General features: G+C 44.4%; 1 protein-coding gene across 2 annotated transcripts in view; it reads right to left on the bottom strand.

The window, feature by feature from the left end:
- Positions 1-976: 976 nt before the first annotated feature.
- The window catches only part of GFRAL (GDNF family receptor alpha like), a 33,251-nt gene continuing 11,984 nt past the window's right edge, over positions 977-22,243 (bottom strand). For both annotated transcript variants that reach the window (XM_077308706.1, XM_077308705.1), the window contains exons 4-10: positions 20,837-21,250; positions 20,160-20,216; positions 17,212-17,539; positions 12,881-13,131; positions 8,917-9,012; positions 3,895-3,976; positions 977-3,341 (exon numbers count right to left, since the gene is read on the bottom strand). In XM_077308706.1, the coding sequence (XP_077164821.1) occupies positions 3,197-3,341; positions 3,895-3,976; positions 8,917-9,012; positions 12,881-13,131; positions 17,212-17,539; positions 20,160-20,216; positions 20,837-21,250 (1,373 nt within the window). In that variant the 3' untranslated portion in view covers positions 977-3,196. The remainder of the gene's footprint in view (positions 3,342-3,894; positions 3,977-8,916; positions 9,013-12,880; positions 13,132-17,211; positions 17,540-20,159; positions 20,217-20,836; positions 21,251-22,243) is intronic.

The following is a 22,243-nucleotide window of genomic DNA, read 5'->3' on the forward strand; positions in this document are numbered from 1 at the left end:
CTTCCCCCTCCCCCAAGCAAAAGGAATTCTAGGAAGACATGGTGACTTCCCTCTAAGGTCTCCATCAGCTTCATCCCATCAAGCAACTCTTTCCTGTTGGTTAATATTAACTGAAGTATGACAGAGCTCCAGCTATCTCCATCCACCATTTTAAAAAGGAAGCTGTTGGCTCGGCAGGTCAAGACATTGTGTGACTCTGGACACTTAACAAAGTTTTCTTCCCGGTGCACATCATAGCTACAAGGTTGTGTTTTTTGGAAATATTGTTAAGCTGCTCAGAGAGCAGCACCCACCTCACACTGGTCAGATGGTCTGTAGCAGGCAGCTGTTTCCATTGGCTGTAAAGGATAGAACTCACAATAGTGGGTTTAAATTATTGGTGGGAGGATACTGGCTGGATATTAGGAATTTGTCTTTAAGAGTAATTCAACAGTAAATTGGCTGCCTAGGGTGTGAAACAAGTGTCAGCCCCTTCACTGGCAGTCTTCTAGCAGTGGGTAGATATGCCAATGAGGCTTGAGGCTGATCCTACACTGAGCAGGGGACTGGATTAAATGATCTATCTGGACCCTCCCAGCTCTATGATTCTATATATGAATATCAGACTCAGGACAAGGGGAAAGAGAAAGAATTAATATTCATATGGTGGATACAGCAGGAAGGATACAGGGGCTGTTTTCTGAGCACTTGGGGGGTGGCTGTGCCTATCTAAACAGGGCTTTGATTCTCTTCTCTGATGAAAACAAGCAAATTTGTTTTTACCCATTGGGAAGAGATGCCTTTCTCCTTATGTTTTAATTTATTTTTAAAGAATAGCATTTGTTAATACAGCTCCTTTTTGTTAACCCATCTCGGGGCCTTGTTTTCTGGATGAATGGTAGGTTTCCAAAACATTTGAATGAATAAATAAATATCTGGTCTTAAGCCAGTAACAGGATTCAAAGTTTTCGAAATGAAGATTTCAAAACATTGGGAATAGAATTAACATTGTTGATTTTTATTTATTTTATTCATGTTATTATGTTATTTATCTGCCTTTCTTACTGACTCAAGGCAGATGACCCATTTTTATGCTTTCACACACACACTAAATAACTCAATCTGTTTTTCAATGCCCTTTGCAAATGGATTTTACTGTATGAAATGGCAGAAATTAATGCAAACAGTCACTGGATTGAAAGTGCATTATTCAGCATGTGTGAAGGCACCCAATGGGTGTAAATTAATACAATACATCTAAACCACAATGCAGTAAAAAATTCTGAAATCAACCATAAAACTGAAACGGATGAAACAAAGCTGAAGCATGAACATGCCACATTTAAATGATACAACCGATAATTAACATTACACTGGTTACGCCAAAATTTATAATAAATGTTGTGCTAGTTGCTATTTTGTCACAGAATGTGGCTGACCCTGAAGAGTTTAGTTTCTGCAGCAAATAAATCCCCACTTGTTTATTTCGTTAGCATCTAATACAATCAGTTAAAAACTCCCGAGAAAGATTGTGTCACTAAAACCAACAATGTACTAACTAAATCAAGAACAAAAAAGAGTAGCATAAAATCACCCATCCCACAAGATCACAAAGCATAAATATCATAAGAGCATTTCTGGAGAAACACGTAAGGATATTCTCAATATAACTGACCCTTCTTACCCTCATCCCATACTTTTAAGGTCTTCACATTTCAGGAATGCTTTCCACATGAGAAGCCTGACACAGAAAAAATGGTTTGGGTGACACTGCAATTCCCAGATGTGCCAAGAACACAACTCTTAAATGGGGGGGGATAATTATTTATGTGTTTCTTTCACAACATTTGTATGTTGTCTTTTTGCTCAATCAATGCCACTAATAATAAACCAACATAATAAAATGCACAAGCAAATGAATTAAAAAAACAGGGCTGAACACAGAGTCCATGAAAACAGTCTGGCCAGGAAAAATCTGGAGATTTTGGGGGTGCAGCCTGCAGAGGGCAGGTTTGAGGAAGGAAGGTACTTTAGTGGGGCATAAGGCCATAGAATCCACCTTCTAAGCAGCCATGTTATCCAGGGGAACTGATCTCTGTTGCCTAGGCATGAACTGTATTTCTGGGGGGTCCTGGAGGCTGTCATCACAAGGCAGATAACAGGGATCACTCAGGGAACACCAGATAGAACAAAACTGCTTTCACCTGCTGCCAGATGTGGCATTCTCTTGCAGACTTGCTGAAACAAACATAATGCCGTTATGAAACATCTGCCTGTTTGAAAATGACTTGATATGTCAAGGAGAGCAAGGAGCACTTCCAAGCAGGAAGTGCTTTAACACAACTGCTCATCCAACTAAGAACTGCCCAGGGCAGAGTAGACACTGAAGTATTGCCAATGTTGCCTATATCAGCAGGGAGCTGTGAAGAGGCCTGGTCCAGCAGAAGGTGCCTATCTTGTGACTTGCCAGAGGAAGCTAATGGGGAGTTGACTGAGCAAACCATCTGAAAACTGGGTTAAAACTTCTGTGGGAAGCAGGTGCAGAATAGTCTCCTTGGGCACAGACTTGGGTTTCTCACATGAGCGAGAAAGGAGTGACACAACTGCAACTCCCATGACCCTGAAATAACATTAGTGTTAGGCCTTATACTGTTAGTATCTCTACTGTAGCAAGAATGTTCCAGAACTTCAACAACAAGAGGGCAATACATGCAATGAGGAAACCACAGAGTTCTAATTTTATTTTTTGAAGTGTAGGGGTGTGGGGGAGGCAACTGCAGAGGAGAAATGGCAGATTGAGCAGGATGTTTAACCTTGATACCCCCCCCCCACTCTCTTATAAATGCCTCCAAGCTGTTGTGTTCTAGATTGAGGTGAGAGATTATTCCATTTGCATGGAAGACGTAGTGGGAAGGAGTAGAACACAGATTTGAGTGACCAGTTCTCTCCTTGCAGCATCCCCACATATTCATTCCAACTACCTTAGCAAACTCACATATCAGAATATGACTTTATCAGGAGAACATGGAGTTCTACCCTTAGATAGCTCCCCTGTGATACAGCATGCAGAAGGTCTCCATGCATATCACCATGATATTGCAGCTAATAACACATGGTGAAATAGCCCTACTGAAGTTGCTGATTCATTTAGCAAGTAGCCCAGCGCTTGCTGAAGTAGCAGGAGTGTATAATGTTATTTTTTTTCTCAAGAGGGCATTCATGATAGACGTGTAAGGCTCTGGCTCTGAGAAAAGCCTGGAAAATCGTTATCCACGCAGTTGACCACCCACGGTTGCTGAGGAATCATAAGTCTCTCTGACAAAGGAGCAGGTGAAGAGGTCTTTGCCTGCTTTGATAAAGCTCTGAAAAGAAACAAATATTTATCAAATGATCAGGTTCTTCTTGCCAAACATCATTTTCAATAGCCAGGATATATGAGTTATTCTGGTTGTTAAGGGAAAATCAATAGCCACTCTCATTTATTGTGTAATCTTGGCATATGATCCAGCTAATGTTTATAATATTCCACTGACTGATTGTTTCTCTTGTTGATATTAATAGAGTGTGGACTGGAACATGTCCTCTGTTTCTTGGGAGCCAAAGATTTTAAGCAGATGATTTCTAAGCCATTTATTTCGACAGTGTTTCTGCTTTACTTTTTTTCCTGGTATTAAATAAATGTGATTTGACACAATGCATGACATGTGTATATACACCTTATGGTGTTTCTCACTGTCTTCCATATAGCATTCCTTACATAACTCTGCCAACACTGCAAATCATGACTTTTTGGAACCACAGATGATGACGGCAGGTTCACACACTGGAGAAAACACCCACGCTCCTACCCACCCCACATATCCCGTCATGCCATTTTGGCATCCACATATAAGCAATGAATACTGTGAATGTTACCTGGTCTTAAGTAAAGCCAGCAGGATTAATCCCAGGATAAGAATTGCGCAACAGGAATACATAGCAATGTAGATCGTGTCACCTAAAAATTAATTTTTTAAAGAAAAAATATGACTCAGACAGTATTTCTTCAGAAAGAAGCTCCAATATCATCATCAGTCAGTAAACCTTATAAAATTCAAACTGACTGCTCACCCACCATCTGATTGGCCCTCCCTGGGGGTGTGCCACCAATAGAGAGAGAGCACTCTGCCAATGGGGGTCAATCAGTTCAAATTGCACTCTGCCAATGAGGGCCAATCAGATCAAATTGCATGCAGACAATTTACTCCCTACCTGATTGACCTGCAGAAATATTACGCAAATAGGAGATGGCCCTCATCCTGGTAGTTTAGCCCCAATCAGGAGGGAGCACTCAGCCAGAAAGGGCTAATAAGACATCATCTCTCCAACTTCCTGCCAGTCTCAGATGTTTGCTTGGTGGAAGAGGAGATAGCCTCAGGGCCTGTCCTGCTGACAATAAGTTGCCCTGGCCTCCTGGCCTCTTTCAACTTTGTGGACAGGGGGGAAGGGGGGAAGGGGGGAGCAAGCTGCCTCCTGGTACAGTCCCTGCATGCCTTTTGGAGGAGGGGGCTATGGGAGGCCAGAAACAGCCCTCTGAGACCCAGGGTACCTAGGAAAAGCCTATGCCCTGGGAATGTGTACTCATGAGAAAGTCATGTGAGGTTTGCAACTTGCAATCTGAAACAGGAGGAATGTTTTGGGATGACCAAATAATGCTGATGTAGATGGGACTGGGAATATGTAGACTTTCCTTTCCATATGCATGCCACCTTGGTCTTGCTGCAATCTTTCCAAGACCATCACAACAGATGGCATGGAAAATGGGGAAACTGGGGAAACTGTAGATGGGTCAGAGAAGCATTATGAGGCCCTGGGGACATGTGTTGGGGGGAAGACACTGTTACCAAGTAGAGTGCAACAGACTTTTTATACCCTGCTTTTCATTCCCCAAAGGTGTGTCAGAGTAGCTTATAATAGCCTTCCCATCCTTTCCCCACAACAGACACCCTGTGAAGTAGGTGAGGAAGAGAGCTTTGAGAGAAACTGCTCTGAGAACAGTTTCTAACAGGACTGTGACTAACCCAAGGTAACCCAGCATGCGAAGGAGCAGGGAATCAAATCCAGCTTGCCACATTAAAAGCCTTAGCCCCTACACCAAGCTGTACAAATTGCCATTGCCTTAAAGAGCAAAGGCAAAAGAAGCTGTTGCAGGAGGATGGTGTAAATGTTTTTTTGACTTGTTCATTGACTGTTGGGGGATTCTTTTCCTTGAAATATGGACCTTCTGGCTAATGGCATCTCAGAGCAACCCAAGGAGGGGGACACTCAGGTACATGAAAAGGTGATTATGTCATTAATAAGGCTTGCTATCTGAGAAGGAAGGAGTGTTTTTGTCTTCTCTGTTCTCTCCCCCCCCCCCCCAATCCCCATCCCAAGCAGCTTTTTCTTCCAGGGAAACAGATCTCTGCAGCCTGGAAAAGAAAGTTCATTCTGGGGGTTCTCCAGGTCCCATCTAGAGGCTGGACTCCTTGAACAGTGGCAGGGATGCCAGCCTCCAGCTGGGACCTGGAGATCCCACTTATGGGGCCCGAAGAATATTTCAAGGATTTCTCAATGGTAAAAATGTTGATAAAAGCTGGCATAGAGGCAATAATTGAGAAACCCTCAGGAAGTTCTTTGCCAGCCAATGTTTTCATGTTTGATTTTTACATATAACTGTTTTTTATTTCCTTTACTATTGAACTGAAGAACATACGTACTGAAATCTTTTCAGTTTTTAAAGCAAATTCTGCTATCAATTAAATATTTTCATTGAAGGAAGGAAATGTGACAAGTTTGTGAAACACTGGATGTTTATTACTAGCAATTACTGCCATACAACATTTCTCTTTGTTTCCCACCTGGAGGCTGGCATCCCTGCACCTCCATGGGATCAAAAGGCAGCGCTTGTCTCCAGAGGAATTGATCTCTGTTGCCTGGAAATGTCCTGCAAGTCCAGCAAATCCTCAGGTCCCAGCTGAAGATTGGCACCCTGCAACCTCTCTGGGTCACAGTGCCACAGAGTCCCCCCCCCCCAAGCAATCCCTTTCATTTCCAGGAACCTGGAGATGTGTTGTCATTGCTGAGTCTCCCCTCCAAAACAGCCATTTTTGCCTGGGGATCTGATCTCTATAGTTTGTAGATGACCTCTAATTCCAGGAGATTCCCAGGCCACGCCTGGAGGCTGGTGACCCCTGGGTCAGGAATGTTCCTTGAGGTTTGGAGGCGGGGCCCCAAGAGTCCAGGCATGGGCAGGAGCTTCTGCCAGGAAGCCCAGGAAGGCCACAGTGCAGGTGTGCACCCTAGTGCTCGTTGGTTCCCTGTTTATCTCTAATTCCAAATATGGCATGACACAGACCAAGTTGCATTTTCCATTCATTTTAGAAGGAAGGATGCTTCATAGAGCTACCCTAAGCAGAATGACCCCCTTCTGAATCCTCCGATGCCAGGATAGCATCAATGCCAATGCAATCGAGTCCTTAACACAGGCCTGATCATGCCTGGCACTGCAAGGGGTCACATAGATACATTTCCCAGAAAACAGCAGTGGCCATGCCAGCATATAGCACCCAAACAATCAGATGATCTCCTGTATCAGCAGATTACTTTTAAGGCATTTGTGGATGGTTTCATCAGCCCTGAAGGTGTGGAAGAGCGATTGAAATGGAGAGAAGGAATTCTGTTATTATTTTTCCACTGGGATCCATCAGCAAGCCAGCGTGAGAATTTCTGACTACAGGCACAGTGCTTAATGTGGGACTGAAGGCTAATGAGGAAGTAATTGGCATAAGCAAGTGGTTGAAACAAGCCATTAGCTATTACATAAAGCTTGGAATTCATGGGCTAGATAAATGGCTGTTAGCGTTTCTTGGCATCACCAGCAGCAGCTATTTCCATTTCCTCCACACTTGTAAACAGTGGCATTTTAGAACTAATTAAAGACTGTGAAGCCAAGAACACCATCTCAATGCCAACAATTTGGACGACAATTCACACCAATTACAACATAGTTATAACTCTTCTGGATACAGTATGTTGTTTGAAATGGATGGTATAACAACAGGTCACTATTACCAATTTTGTCATTGTAGAGTCAATTCTGATTTCATCAACTAAGATGATACCTCTGCCTTTCCCATTAACTGTCTAGTGTGCTTGGAATTCCTCTGTATATGAATTTTTACATTTTAAAAAAAAATTGGGGATAGAGAAAAGACAGTCATGCGGATGTCTCTTCTTTTTTTTTTACTAAAACATATGGGCTGACATGAAAGTAGAAGGGGACATGCAGCAAACGTTCAGATGAGCTATAACCCAGTCTTAAGAATTCAGTGGGTATAAATAAGGGTACACAATTGGTTGGATCTGATGACTTTCTTCTGCCAAGTTTTCCTTCAGGGGAGAAAGACTTCCTCTGATGGGGAATGACTGTGGTGAAGAAAGACTTCCTCTGACAGAGAAAAGTTGTTTTTGTGGAAGGAATCCTCTGTCTGTTGGAGGAAGACTTGATGGAAGGGAGTCACAGGGTTCAGCCTAGCTGAAAGGTAAGATCCAACCCAGATGGTTTTGTTTTATTTTGGAAAGATATGAGCTGCCCATTTTGCAAGGCAGCAGACAAAATACACAAATACGTAAAAGTCATCAGCCTTGTACATTCTGCCTCGTATATCATCATGACCTGACTAAACTTTCTATCAATTGGATGGTAATGAAGTTAAATGCCTCCTGAAATGAAATGTCCTCATTTGACAAAGGCACAATCAATGAACTGGCCAGGAGGAAGCATTCCTCAGCATAAATAAATAGTTTAAATTGTTCAGAGTGAATACATGTCATTACAAATACAGACCCTTTAGACTTTCCCTGGAGATGACTGAAAGATTATGCATCTGATAAATCAGGCACAATAACTGAAAATATAGGGCATTTCTGCCCCCGTTAAATGTAGTGAAATGTTTACATAATGTAGTTGTTATATTCTGGCTCCTCTATAGGACGTCACCAACATCCAGCATCTGGGCAGTAACTGGCTCGCTACATCCTCCATTTTAAAGTGTGAGTTGAGGAATCGCATAAAGTGGATTCCCCAACCTATTTGATGTAAGTTACAGGAGCGCAACCAGCAGGCAATACTAAAGGCACCTACCTCATCCCTCCTTCACACCTGCCTCCCTCTCCCTTGTTCCCGGGGACGGAAATTTCTTTTTAATAATGGCTAGCTTACAGGAGCAACTAACAACCGTGAGGGCTATGCCAGAAATAAAATATTTTTTCCCCAAAGTTGAAACACAAAGAGTGGCTCTCTAAAAGTCCCCCCCCCAAAAAAAAAATCAGGAAAGTGATTAATTTTTTAAAAATTCAAAGGACTCATGATCCCATAAGGGGTGGTGTTCAACAAGCACTATGGATCTAAAATAATTAGTGGGCATTGCGGGACCTTTAAAACATGGAGAAAGGGGATTGGTTGCCTGGCTTGATTGACAGGCGAAAGTGCAAAGCTTATAAGGTGCATTGTTCTCTTTTGCCATTTTCAGCAGCAGATGTGGAGGGTGAGATGTGTGAAAAGAAGGTAGACAAAGGCGAGACAGCAAAAAGGTGAGGAGGAGCTGGGAGGTACAATATGATTTAATGCTACGCCATTCAGCTGGCATAGTGCTATTTTTACTGATGTGCGGAAATTGCCATAGAAATGGCATTTTAGAATCAACAGGCAATATTGCCAACAGTTAGGCTACATTACTTGCGGCCTGGGAAGTTTTTTACTGCGGGGGGGGGGGGGGCGGGGAGAGGGAGCCGCGGCCCGGCGCCATGGCCTTTGCGGCCCGGCGCCGGGCCGCGGCCCGCAGGTTGGGGACCACTGCTTTAATACACAAGTGACCTTAATTGTACATGGAACATTTTTTAAAAAATGAGGCCTACCAACAAATAAGGACTCCTTGAGTATAGCCGGAGGTTTCGTTTCAGGTAGATCTGTGAGTAATGGATAGTGCTCAGCCTTTCTGCCTGCTATTTGACCTATAAACAGGAGATAATACAGACAGAGTTGTAAGCTGACAATTCTATTCATTGGATTAATTCTTTTCTTAACCATGAAAAGTTCCCCAAATGGCTTACAGGTAAAATATCACAGAAGAAATGACTAAACATCGCCATAACAGTCAATAATAATTAAGCAGTCATTAAAAGGCCAAAACGTACTAGACTGGAATGTCGGATAAGAATGTCGATTAAGCTGCTGTCCATTGGTTTAACAGAAGAAAAAAAATGTTGTTATACGATAACAGGGTCAAAGAAGAGCAGCTTTTGTTCCTGTCCTATCAATTGGGTTAATTTAATTCTCAATCAGGAAATGGTTTGTGCAGGTTTACAGACCTAAAGGAAATAGCAAGTGCTAATGGGATGTGATTGGATTACTATCTTTAATACGTTTGTCAATATTACCATGATTCCTTCTTTCACATGTCCATTTCTTCCACTGATTTTGCCACAATTTGACAGCCCTAAACACAGTTACATTCCTCTAAGACCATCAGTTTCAAGTGTACCTCTGCTTAGGACTGCACAGGTCATTTTTTTGGGCAACTGGCCTACTCAAAGTCTTCTTTTTTAAGTCAAAGGTCAGTGAAGATCTCTAGACAAATGGGAATACTGGGGGCCATTCTGCACCCTGACAATAAAGTGTGACTCTTACCCCCTGCAGATGCCATATTTTTGGCGTTTCAAACGACGTCATCTGCATCCAGCATCCCAGCAGCAATCTGGAAGCCACATCCTCCATTTTAACTCGCTAACTGGGGAATCCACAAAACTGGATTCCCCCAGCTTTGTTGCGTGTGTGGGAGGAGAGCAACCAGCAACCACCAGCAAGAGAGCAGTGCATAACGTGGCTAGAAGTAGCATGATCTCCGTCTCCAGCGCCCGCCCTCATGCCCGCCTCCGTTTCTCTTCTACCTGGAATGGGGCTTTTTTTTTTTTTGAGCAAGCTGCCTGGACCAAAAAATATGTGTTGGTCCATAGAGGCAGAAAAAAAAATTCCCACCCACCAGTTGGTGCACAAAGCATGCCTCTCAAGCCCCCCCCCCCCAAAAAAAAGTCTGGAAAAAAATTACTTCTGTTCATCTTCAAGTGTCAAACTTCCAAAATGGGCTGGCTAAACTATGTACTATGCATTTATTATTATAGGCATAGCAATGGAGAAGTTTTACTTAGGGAAAAAAATCACTTTCCCTTTAAAGCTAGAAGAAAGCTGATTGGCTGGCTGCCATGATTGACAGGCAGGGGGAGACTCGCTGGTATTGCAAGTCTCTCTCTGCAGCCATTTTAATCATCCGTGTGGAGTGCCTGGAAGCGTGGGAAAGCAGGAGAAGAACCCGAGAGTGTGAAGAGGTGAGAAATGGCAGGGGTGCATTTTTTAATAGCATTAAGCAATTGTGGTTGCTGAACGCTAAGTTTTTAGAAGTGCAGAATGTCCCTGAGTTGTGATGCTAAGAACACTTGGGGCCTTTCTGCATGCCATAAATATAGTGAAATGCATACTTGGTGAAGACACTACATTTTTGGCATTTCGCATGATGTTGCCAACATCCAGCGTCCAAGCAGCTAACTGCTAGCTACATCCTCCATTTGAAAGCGCTAGCTGGGGAATCACATAAAGTGGATTCCCCAACCTAAAAAGCACAAGCTACAGGAGAACAACAGTAGGCCAGTGGTCCCCAACCCCTGGTCCGGGGACTGGTACCAGTCCGTGGATCAGTTGGTACTGGGCCATGGTTCCTCCTCATCCTCCTCCCCAACTGCTGTCTCAGGGGCTGCCCTTCCACTCTGCTGCCAGCTCACCTTTGGTGCTCTCCAGCGGTCACCATGGCTGGGGCTCCCCCTTGGTGTAGCACTGCGCAGCTGCTGCGGGCAGCGGGAAATCAGGGGTGCTGGCAGGAAAGCAAGTGGAGCAGGGGCTCAGGTGGCAGCGGTGACGTCCCTCAGCAAAAGACTACCCCCCCCCCCGGGTCTCAGTAAAATTGTCAAGCGTTGACCGGTTGGGGACCACTGCAGTAGGCCACACGCTAAAGAAATGTATGGAGGCAAAGAAGCCCTATCTCCACCTCCAGTGTCCCACCCTCACACCTGCCTCCCTCTCCCTTCTCCCAGAGACGTTTTTAAAGCAAACTGCCTGGGGCAATGAATAGGCATTCAAGCAAGCAGGCAAAGCAAATAATATTTTCTCCCCAAGTTGTTGCACAAAGCATGCTTCTTCAAAGTCCCCCCTCCCACAATCAGGAACGAGATTTTCTTTCACTATCAAGACTCATGAGTCCATAACGGGTGGCATTCAGCAAGCACTATGCATCTAGGTATTTCAACAGCATAGGTATTTCAACAGAGAAGGATTGCATTTTTTTAATTAAAAAGAATTAGCAGGCATTGTGGGCCCTTTAAAAGATTGAGAAAGGTGATTGGTTGCCTGGCTTGATTGACAGGCAGAAGAGTTGCGTATAAAGTGCGTTGCTCTCTTCCACCATTTCAAGCAGGCATGTGGAGTGTAAGGAGTGTGAAAGGGGGCTGATGGAAACAAGTCAGGCAGAAGGTGAGGAATGGCCAGAGGCGCGATTATTTTTAGCGCTGCGCCATTATGCTGGCAAAACACTATTTTTTAAATGTGCGGAAATGCCCTTGCTATCCACAACTTGCTTGCAACTGTTAAGACATAGGAGTACAATCATCAGCCTGTATTTACACATGGCCAACTCTGGGAAAGCAGGCCTGTTTCCTCAATTTATGACACTCAGCTCCAACAGCTTCCCCTCCACCTCTTTCCTGAGAGTTCTAGCTCACAAACTGGGTGGACTAGTAAACTAAGGGAGTCGACAACAATAAGCACAACAATAATGAACATGGAGTTGGTTTGTATTTTTAAAATAAGGAGTATGTCTTCAGATTTTCTTTAATTTAAGAGTGGATAATGGATATAGAGGACTTTCTCTCTCACAAAATACCAGAACTCAGGGTGCATACTGAAATCAATTGACAATAGATTCTGGACAGGAAAAATAATTTTTTCCCCACACAAAGTATCATAGCCTTGCCACAAGATGTAGTGAAGGCCAGAAGCAAAGGGTATGCAAAGAAATTATCAGGAAGAACTATCCATAATGGCTAAACAAAACCTCTGTGCTTAGATGCAATATTACTGATGTATCTAATTCTCAACATGACCTCATCTTCCGATACTTGACTCCATGGATCAGGACCACATAGAGAGAAGGAACAGCTGCTTATGAACCCAGAGGAACCTGCAGGTTTGCCGGGGGGAGGAAATCTTTAAAAGAAAAAAATTGAGGGCTTCAGGAAAACCCTAAACTGGAAGCACACATCAAATGCCATTTTGAGGGCTGCCTAGCAGATACATGAGGAGACTCAAAGCAGATAGACATTAGGGGAGCAGCTGCTGCTATCACCAGCTCTACTGAGGTCACAATACTGCAGGGGAGAATGGAAAGAGTCGGAGCATCTATCCTGCATCCTCTGTAGTGAGCAGGCACAGAAGTGGTGGGTGGCAGGAGGGCAGGCAGCTGAGCAGAACAGTGGGGAAGGGGCTGGCTGGCCACATCTGTGGGCAAACAGAACGTGTTAGCATGCCAGCATTTCAAGACACAAAGGATTCTTCCTCCCCTGTGTTACTTGGGCCGGAGGAAGCGGAAAGCTGGTGGACCTCCTGATGGTACCTGGGTTTTGACCACTGTTTATTTATTTAATTTATTTTTCTATTTATAGCCCATCCTTCCCAGCTATACTAGATTGGGATGTGTTCCACTCCATGTAGGCCTCACAACGAATGCTGGCCTAGATAGAACCATTGGTCACAGAGCTGTTCTTATGTTAAACTTACTGAAGCAGGAGTTGCTTTGGAGGGTGTGATAGAACAGCTGGCACAAAGGTTGTTCCGCAGGTGATCTGGCTTCACAAACACACTCCATAGCAGGAAGGATTCCCCATATGCCGATATACGCTTTTCTACACGCAGCACTGTCTGAGCACTTCAAATCCTTTGTGTCCAAATATTCCATGCAGGCGTTGTTTTCCAGGCACAATTGGGAGATGCCATCTAAACATGTGGACATAAACTCTTTGTATTTCTCCCTGGAGAAACATAAAACAGGACAGTTTTCTCTGCTGTTCCTGATTGCTGGAAATACCGCAAAGAATGAAAGGTTAGATTATCAAACAGGTTTTTAGAACCTAACTCTCCCACTGTGAGCAAAAGGGAACTAAAATTCTGGCTGAGTTGTGACTCTACTTTTAAGTGAACTTTCCTTACCCCTAGTTAGTGCAACAGATAGATACAAGCATAGAAGCTAAGAGAATAGTCAATAGATAGCAAATCCCTAATTTAAGGGAGAAGAATAGCTGTATTTATTTAGGTCATTTCTACATTGCCATTCTAGATACCAGTTTGAGCTGGCAAAGGTGTGCGTAAAATGCTGTCAGGTTTCAGATGACTATAGCAACCCCGAAAAGGAGCTGTCAAGGTACGTGAGAAGCAGAGGGAGGCCGGGACCAGTGGCATACAAATATAAATTATTACTATTATTGTTATTACTAGGGACCAAGCTTGTTGTACTTGTAAATACAATGGGTCCTAGGTGTGCTTTTAGGGTTGAGGGGAAAGCTTCCTCCCCCCCCCCCGGCAGTGGCACGGCCTTCCCCCTGGGCCCAGAAGCGTACCTTCGGCCTCCTCAAAGGCTGGACTCTGAGGCATTGTATGATTTTGAAGTCCCACCTCTAAAACTCCAGGAATATTTCCAACCCAGGGGTAGTTAACCTCCAGGTGGGGCCTGGAGAGCTCCTGGAATTACAGCTCATCTTCATAGTATAAAGATCAGCCCCCTCCCCCCCAGGCAGAAAAGGCTACTTTGGGCAGGGTTGTGGAAGAGAAGAAATATTTAAGGCCTACCACACAGGTTGTTGTTGAATTGAAAGACTTGAGGCCTACTGCACAGGGTTGTTGTGCAGATGAAACAGGAGACAAAAGAACCTCTGCAACAGCATCCAGTATCGTCTGCAGAATAACGATCTGCAGTGGCCTCAAATCTGCAGAGAGTTTCAAGGAAGAAAGACACATGGCTTGGCTGTGTCTAACCCCCAGCCAGAGCAGTATTTTAAGTGAGAAGGGGCTTTTCTGTGGCCTCCCTGTCAGCCATTTGGCAGAAGGAGAAATCCCCCCCTCAAAAGGAATGTCCACCCCCATGCCCTGAAGCTCCCCTGCGTTGCTCTCGGAAACGCCTCTGTCAGAGCCTGTCAGAGGCTCCTTCGCAGCAGGCCTGAAGGGAGGGGGGAGGGGGTGCATTCACCAGCCTCCTGCCAGCTCTGTCAGGGTTCTGAGGCCATTTGCAGTTGGACATGACAGTTAGGACAGCCTTGGGGCGAAAAGGGCTGGCGCAGCCTGTCCAAGCCTCTGTTCTCATCCCCCTTGGCAGCCCTACTGACCTCCTCTCCCTGCGGTGGTCAGGAGCAGACTGGCAGCGATATCTCCTGGCTGGGCTTGGTGGGTGGGTTGGTCTGTCCTGGTGCACCTTCTGATTGGTCCCTCACCTGACTGGCTGGCTGGAATTCTTGTCAGTCTGGGCGAGGGGCCAATCAGCACCTTCTGGACTGGCCCTTCCCCTTTCTCCTCCCACTTAGGCCTTAACCAATTATTTATACCGCTTCCAGTGTTTTACAGATTACAGATTGTTTGCCATTGCTTTCCCCTGCAGTCTCCCAACTAAGTCCTAACCAGGGCTGACTCTGATTATCTTCTAAGATCTGACAAGATCAAGCTGTACCCATGCCACTTTCCTTCCCAAGTTGGCAAACACACGCACACACGCACACTTGAAACAACACATCACTAAAGCCATAAAACAATTTAATAAAATTAAAACTAATCCCCAGCAATAAAACCATCCCAATCTGCACATAGCAACTCCTTCATTAAAGAATACCAGCAGTGTAAATTTGTCTTAGTGATATGTATATGAGCCATAAAAGGTTCCCCCCCCCCAAACAGGTGGGGAGTATAGGCCTCAATCAACTGCAAAAAGAAGGGGTACCAGTTCAGTTTAAAGGCCCAGTGAACACAGATGTTTCCACCTGGCACTTAAAGACTAACATGCTAGGTGCTGGGTGGGCCCCTAGAGGGAAGGTATGCCACGAATAGACTGCCATCACCAATGAAGCCCTGTCTCTGGTTACCAACTGCCTCACTTACACGGAGTGGGCCACAGAGACCAACAATGAAGATCTTAACTGGTGAGCTGAACATTATAGGAGAAGGCAGTTTTTCAGATATCCGGATGCTAAGCCATTGATTGCAGAATCCTCTGGACAGATACATAGTATTGTAACTCTACACAGAATTGTATTAATGCATAAGCACTATTGTTCTCAGTTAGCAGGCCCTTTGGAGATTTGGGGGTGGGTGGGGGGTTGGGATTGTGAACATAGGGGAATGCTTGCCTTGCTTCCAGTGTCCCCCAGGGGGAGGGGGTTCCAGGTGAAGTTTCCCTGTGAGCTTAGTGACACTGACTTATTCCTGAGCAGTTTCGCAGAGCCCCGAATTTGCAGCTGTCTTTTCTAGAGAGAGCACTGGGGAAACCTTTGCTTGTGGGGGTCTGTAACTGGGACACCAGAGATGTCCACACACCCCAACTTGGATATATTGTAGAGCAGCGGTCCCTAACCCCCGGTCTGGTGACTGGTACCGGTCCACAGATCAGTCAGTACCTGGCCGCAGCTCTTCCTCATCCTCCTCCCTGGCTGCTGCCTCAGGGGCTGCCCTGCCACTCTGCCATCCGCTCACTTTTGGTGCTCTCCAGCAGCCACCATGGCTGGGGCTCCCCCAAGGCATGGTACTGTGCAGCTGCTGCTGGCAGCACCCCCCAGCGGATGGCGGGAGATCAGTGGTGCCGGCGGGAAAGCAAGTGGAGCAGGGGCTCAGGAAGCGGCAGCGACATCCCTTGGCAAAAGACTACCCCCCTCTGGGCCTCAGTAAAATTGTCAAGCGTTGACCAGTCCTGGGTGATGAAAAGGTTGAGGACCACTGTTGTAGAGGAGCAGGTAGCAGAGTGAGGTTCCCTGTGGGTTTGGTAGTTCCCTGTGTGTTTGGTAGCTTTCAGGGGGTCCATTCTATACATTTCTGAACCTATGCCTGACATTTTCCCCAAAAGCACTTTCCTGGTTTGACCTAGTCCTGTTGGGTTTACAGTGCCATGGTGGTACTAGATGGTGTCTGGAGATTTTCTGGACTTACAACTGGCTTCTAAGCTACAGAGGAAACAAAATGGCTGTTTTAAAGGGTAGACTCTATGGCATTCTACTCCTGCCCTCAGGTCCTACCAGGCACCACCCCCAAAATCTCCAGGAATTTCCCAATCCAGAGCTACAATCCTATATTGCTGGGAGGAGTGATCACATAAATCCAAATAATAATAAATAATAAATTTAAAATGTTTTTTTATTTCAGACATTGAAACTTAGAGTAGTTAAAAGTGTAAAGCACATTGCAATCATTTAACTTAGATGTGACTAGAGAGCATAAATCACAACCCTTCTAAAAGGTCTGGCAAAGCAAAGGTTAAAAGTTTCCTGCAAACAGCTGCTGCAGGATTGGTCTTACAGAGTCCTCTGTGGTGCCCTGTGAGGCCTCATGCAGCAGCATTTTGAATCTGCTCTAATTTCCAGATTAGAGTCAAGGACAGGCCTGCATAGAGCGAGTTACAATAATTCAGTCTAGAGGTGACCATTGCATGGATCACTGTGGCTAGGTGCTCCAGGGCCAGACAGGGCACTAGCATACCAAAGGGGGAAAAAAACACCAGCTTTACTATTCTCATGACCTGAGCCTCCAGGGCGATCCCCACTGGCTCAGCTCATGAGATTTTTTTGTACCACAGCTAAGTATCATAAAGATTTAAATGTGCACTTTTAAGGATGGTGACGATGAAAGCCACCATGAACCAGAGGACAAGGTAGAGTAGAAATGTTTCAATAAATAAATAAACCACAGAAAAAACATTTCTAAAAGCACCCAATGGTTCTTGGTCATTGCATACTATTTGTAAAGTTTTTGCAGACAAAAGGAGCATTTTGAACTTCCAAGGAAATGCTTACAATGGTCCAGGGCTCTGTTTGTGGGTTTCGGGACTAATGGCACACCTACAAATGTGTTGCTTTACTTACCAGCAGAGACTGTCCCCTCGGCATGTTTGAAACATGCTGAGACAGGAAGGAACTTGAACTACATTTGTGTTTGGTTTCCCATGAAGCAGTTTCTTGGAGTGAAGACAAGGCTCATCAAACTCCTCACAGTCACAAAATATCAACTTCTGGGCCACATTCAGAGGCATGTTTTGGTAGAAGGTCCTTAGTGCTTTTTTGCACTGGCTCACACTGCTCGGCGTTCCAGTCGCTTGGCATTTGAGGAGGTAGTTAGACAACTGCCTGTTACAGACCGCATCACTCACACATTCCACTTGGATGTGGAGGCAGGAGTGCTGCGGTTGGTATTCTGGAAAAGAAACAAAAAAACCACTTATCACGAAGAGGAAAGGAATCAGAAAAAGAAGAGCAAGATGTCATGTTTTCTGACATGCAACCACTGGCAAGCACACAGCCATGATTCCTTCATAGTTCATGAGGGTGTGCAGGCAAGTAACAGAAAGAGGCATTCCTCTAGAGTTAGTCCTGGGGTAAAGTATAATTTGTTAAACAGGATATGGATGGACAGCACACTTCTCAAGGCCATTTGACCCCAGAACAGCTTCAGATCAGCAGGGGTGGCACAGGAGAAGGTATGAAGCCCCCTTTACCTATGCCATTGCAGCGGGGGATGGCTTCCAAGGCAGCCTGGAGAGATGCTGCTTCTGACTCCTGACTTGCTCCTGCGTAGGGCTGACCTGGAAGAAGGGGGTCAGAGGCCTCAAGGAGCATTTGATGCTTCTCAACTGGGCAAGTTCATTGGGACGGAGGCAGATGATTAGTGTTGGGTCACTGCCTGGAAGCGGACAGGGGCTTCAGGGATCTCCTAGACTGCTTGGTCTCCTGATGTGAAGTTTCCAAATTTTGAAGTATGATCAAATGTTGCCAAAAATCAAATGACATTTCCAAAGATGTCAAAGTTGATAAGCAGCAATACATTTCTTGTCATATTTTGCAGACTAGCACACTCCAGACATTTAACCATGGTATTAATTTATAAGAGCCTCTTGTGGCACAGAGTGGTAAGGCAGCAGACATTCAGTCTGAAAGCTCTGCCCATGAGGCTAGGAGTTCAATCCCAGCAGTCAGCTCAAGGTTGACTCAGCCTTCCATCCTTCTGAGGTTGGTAAAATGAGTACCCAGCTTGCTGGGGGGTAAACGGTAATGACTGGGGAAGGCACTGGCAAACCACCCCGTATTCTGCCATGAAAACACTAGAGGGTGTCACCCCAAGGGTCAGACATGACAGGGGATACCTTTACCTTATTAATTTATAAAACCCTCAATTATAATAAAATAAAGATGATCTGGAGTACTGAGAGAATGCATTTACAGCATATGTCACATTGATTTAAAATCTAAAGAACAACTTTATTTGTTTAATTTAGGCTGATGATCTACATTATTTTGTGTGGATCTTTTCTTTAATGAAAAGTTCTATTTCTCTAATGAGAAGCTCCACAAGACTACATTAGTGTCAAAGATTAGTACAAAGATTCATGAGAAGCCATGTTGGTCTGAAGCAAGAGAACAAAGTTTGAGTCCAGTGGCAACTTTAAGACCAACAAAATTTTATTCAAGGTATGAGCTTTCATGTACACAGCACACTTCTTCAGAAAACATGAAATTGTAATTCCCATTTCATTGTGTCTGAAGAAGTGTTGTGCACACAAAAACTTACACTTCGAATAAAATGTTGTTGGTCTTCAAAGATATTGCACCAAATTTTCACACAACAGACCTCAACTCATTCCTCCCACTTTTAATAATGCACTTTCAATGTCCTTTTGCAACTGGATTTTCTTGTACAGAACACTGAAGTGCATTGAAAGTGCATTATCCAACATGTGCAGAATGAGCCCTTGGTTAAGAAAAATATGTGGAGGAGGCATAGAGTTGGGGAAGATTCACTTAGATTACCTATATATCCTACGAGCACCCAAAAAAATATACAACCTCCATGCAGCTCAAGACACAGAATATATTGCCATGTTAGAACTCTTCAAATTTAAGGACATAAGAAATCTCAAAGCAGCTTCCAATTTTCTTCCCTTCCCCTCCCCATGACAGGCACCCAGTGAGGTAAGTAGGCTTGAGAGAGTTCTGAAGGAACCATGATTGGCTGAAGGTCACCTCCCTGGCTGCATGTGGAGGAGTGGGGAATCAAAGCTAGTTCCCCAGGTTCAAACCCACCACTTTTATCCACTTCAACATGCTAGCTGTTGGTAGTATTTGGTCCACTTGCAGGTTTCTTCTGCAGCCATGTTGGTTCAAGCACCAATACGTATCTACAGTACCACAATGACCAATTATGCACAGCCGTGGCCGTGCTGTGCTGCCACCAATTTCTAGTGGTGTCTCACCACTTCCTGTGCACTAACAGAGGAAAAATTCTCCTGCCGCATATGGTCTGTCCTGGAGTCGTGCATGCATTGACACAACTCCAGGGCAGAAAGATTCCACCGCGCCTCACCGCAGTGGCAGCAGGGGGCAAGTTTTTTCCACCCATGGAGTTGAACAGGGCATTTTGTGTCCCAGCATACATTCACTGTATGCATGGGACTGACTAAGCATAGACGCCAATGGCACCCACATTAGAAAAGGGAATGCTGAAAAATGGGCATTCCCTTACCACAGGGCATCAAAGTCCCTTAATCGGGCAAGAGCGAAGAAGGGGGCTGGGCTGACAGTGACATTGTATGTCAGAGGGAATTTGCCCCGCTGCCATGTAAGTGCCAGCTCATCTTATCGCTCCCGTGCATTATTGGTCAATGCTCTCCCATATGTAGTTTTAAATGTTTGGGTTTAACATGGGTTTACTTAGACTGATTTTTGCACAGGACAGAACTGCTGGATATTAATTGCTGTCAGTCTGGTGTCACAGCATGGAAATCCATATTCAAAATGAACAACTTTGGATTGACACTTGCCAGTATTAGAAAGACTGGATGACTTCCACTCTGCTTCTATGTTTCTGTGATCTGTATCTGCAACGAGAACAATATATGCAGACAGGTCAAATTATGTATTTCAAGGACTTCTGCTCTGAATCTCCAAAATCTGTTCAAGGTAACCAATAGCAAGAATAAAATCCATCACAAAACAAGAATAAAATTGACAGTTAAAGGTCAGTAATTAATAACAAGACTCTAACAAAATAAAACCAGTGCATCAACAGTAAAATAACTTTCTCCTTATGTTAAAGCAGGAAACAACTCATGTTGATTGTAATATATAGGCAAGCTCTTGGATTCCTTTGCTACTTGAACAAGTGTGAGTATGCAGATAGCATTTTCTTGAAATCAAGATATATGGAATTAAAGCAACATCTAGAAAGACCCACAGTTATTTGTAACCTTTTAAATTGTATAATTTTAAGTTGAAGTATATTAACACATAAAATGAAGTAAAAAGCAGGCCTGATTCCACAGGTCTCTGGGGGCATCTGACCCTTGAAACGTGAGAGTGTGATGGAATAGGTGTCTCTACAAGCATATGATGAGATTGCTGTGCTGAGACACTTTAGGGGCCAAGAACAATGGTTGGGGGGGGGGGGATGAGGTCCTTGGATGGAAATCTGTTGCATATACAACTGTGGACCATTTACCTGTATTGAAGTTTTGAGGTCTCTCATTTGCACTGGTTTTCTTATGAAGGGGCGAGACTTGATATTCTGGCAACTGGTGTAAATATGAGTTATTAAAGATATTTTTCCATATGCCAGTGCATTTTTCACACATTGGTTCTGGACACTTACAACCTCCCCGAGAGGCTTTCTTTGGACCCTGCCAGGCTTTGAGGCATCGGTGTCCCACTCTTCGGCAGTTGCTTGAGGATTCCTCTGTTCTGCATCTCTTTTGGAAGCATTCATACAGCAAGGAGCAGGTATTATTTTTCTGGCACATGTCCTTTGCCATCATGCAGTCCTTTCCCAATTGGTCCAGTTGTGCAACCTCTTTCAGTTTTGTGGGCTCTGGGAATGTCATCGAAATATCCGGGGAAGATGAAGGTTCAAGATGCCCTGTGGAAAAAACATGTTGACCACACAATAAGCAGGATTGAAGGTATGAAGGAGAACATGTTTCACATTCTTACTATGAAATGGGGTTTTTGAAAAAAGGGGGGCTGAGTTTGGGGCATGCACCTGACCAGTGTGCTAGTGGAAACCCTGAGGGCCTCGGGTTAGTTACTATATGGCATCCAGAGATGTACCCTCCCCTGCGCCAGTTTTTCATATGGCAACATATTTCCTCTGTTGACTTGTGTGAGCCAGTGTAAAAAAGAATATGAAGAATGAGTTATCAAATATTCAGTGAAGAGACAAGGGAACCTTGTGGAAAAAATTCACTCTAGGCAACAGCTCCAGCAACAATACCTTTATTCGTTTAACATGGCAAGCAAAGGTTTCTGGATAACTGTGAGAAATGCTTGTTTATGGACTTCACACCATGTATTCCAAGACAGAGTCCATCACTTATTCAGATGACATTAGAATTTCATCCCGGTAGGATGTGAAAAGGAATTAATTGGAAAGGAAACCAGTAGAATGGCAAAACGCATGGACACACTAAACTCTTGACTAAGAAACTAAAAGTGATCCGATGAGGTGGGTAGCCATGTTGGTCTAAAGCAGTGGAACAAAGTTCAAGCCAAGTGGTGCCTTTAAGACCAACAAAGGTGTAAGCTTTCATGCACATGCACACTCTTTCAGCAACATTGAAATGGAAATTACCAGTCTATACATATAGGTAGCAGGTGAGTGACACAGTTAAAAAAACTGAACATGAAAGTGATATGCTATAAATACTCTTGGGCAGAGTATTTGTTCATGTGACTAAATTGTGCCTTTCTAAACTAACTAAGTGCTAGGATTTTATTCATGTGTTTGTTCATAGTTTGTCTTCCTTCCTTCCTTCCTTCCTTCCTGCCTGCCTGCCTGCCTGCCTGCCTTAGACTCAAGGTTGTCTTCTTCTGAGACTCTTTTAGAGACTGATCAGTATAAATGGATAGTCCT

Source organism: Paroedura picta, chromosome 1 (assembly GCF_049243985.1).
Source record: "Paroedura picta isolate Pp20150507F chromosome 1, Ppicta_v3.0, whole genome shotgun sequence".
Lineage (NCBI taxonomy): Eukaryota > Metazoa > Chordata > Lepidosauria > Squamata > Gekkonidae > Paroedura > Paroedura picta.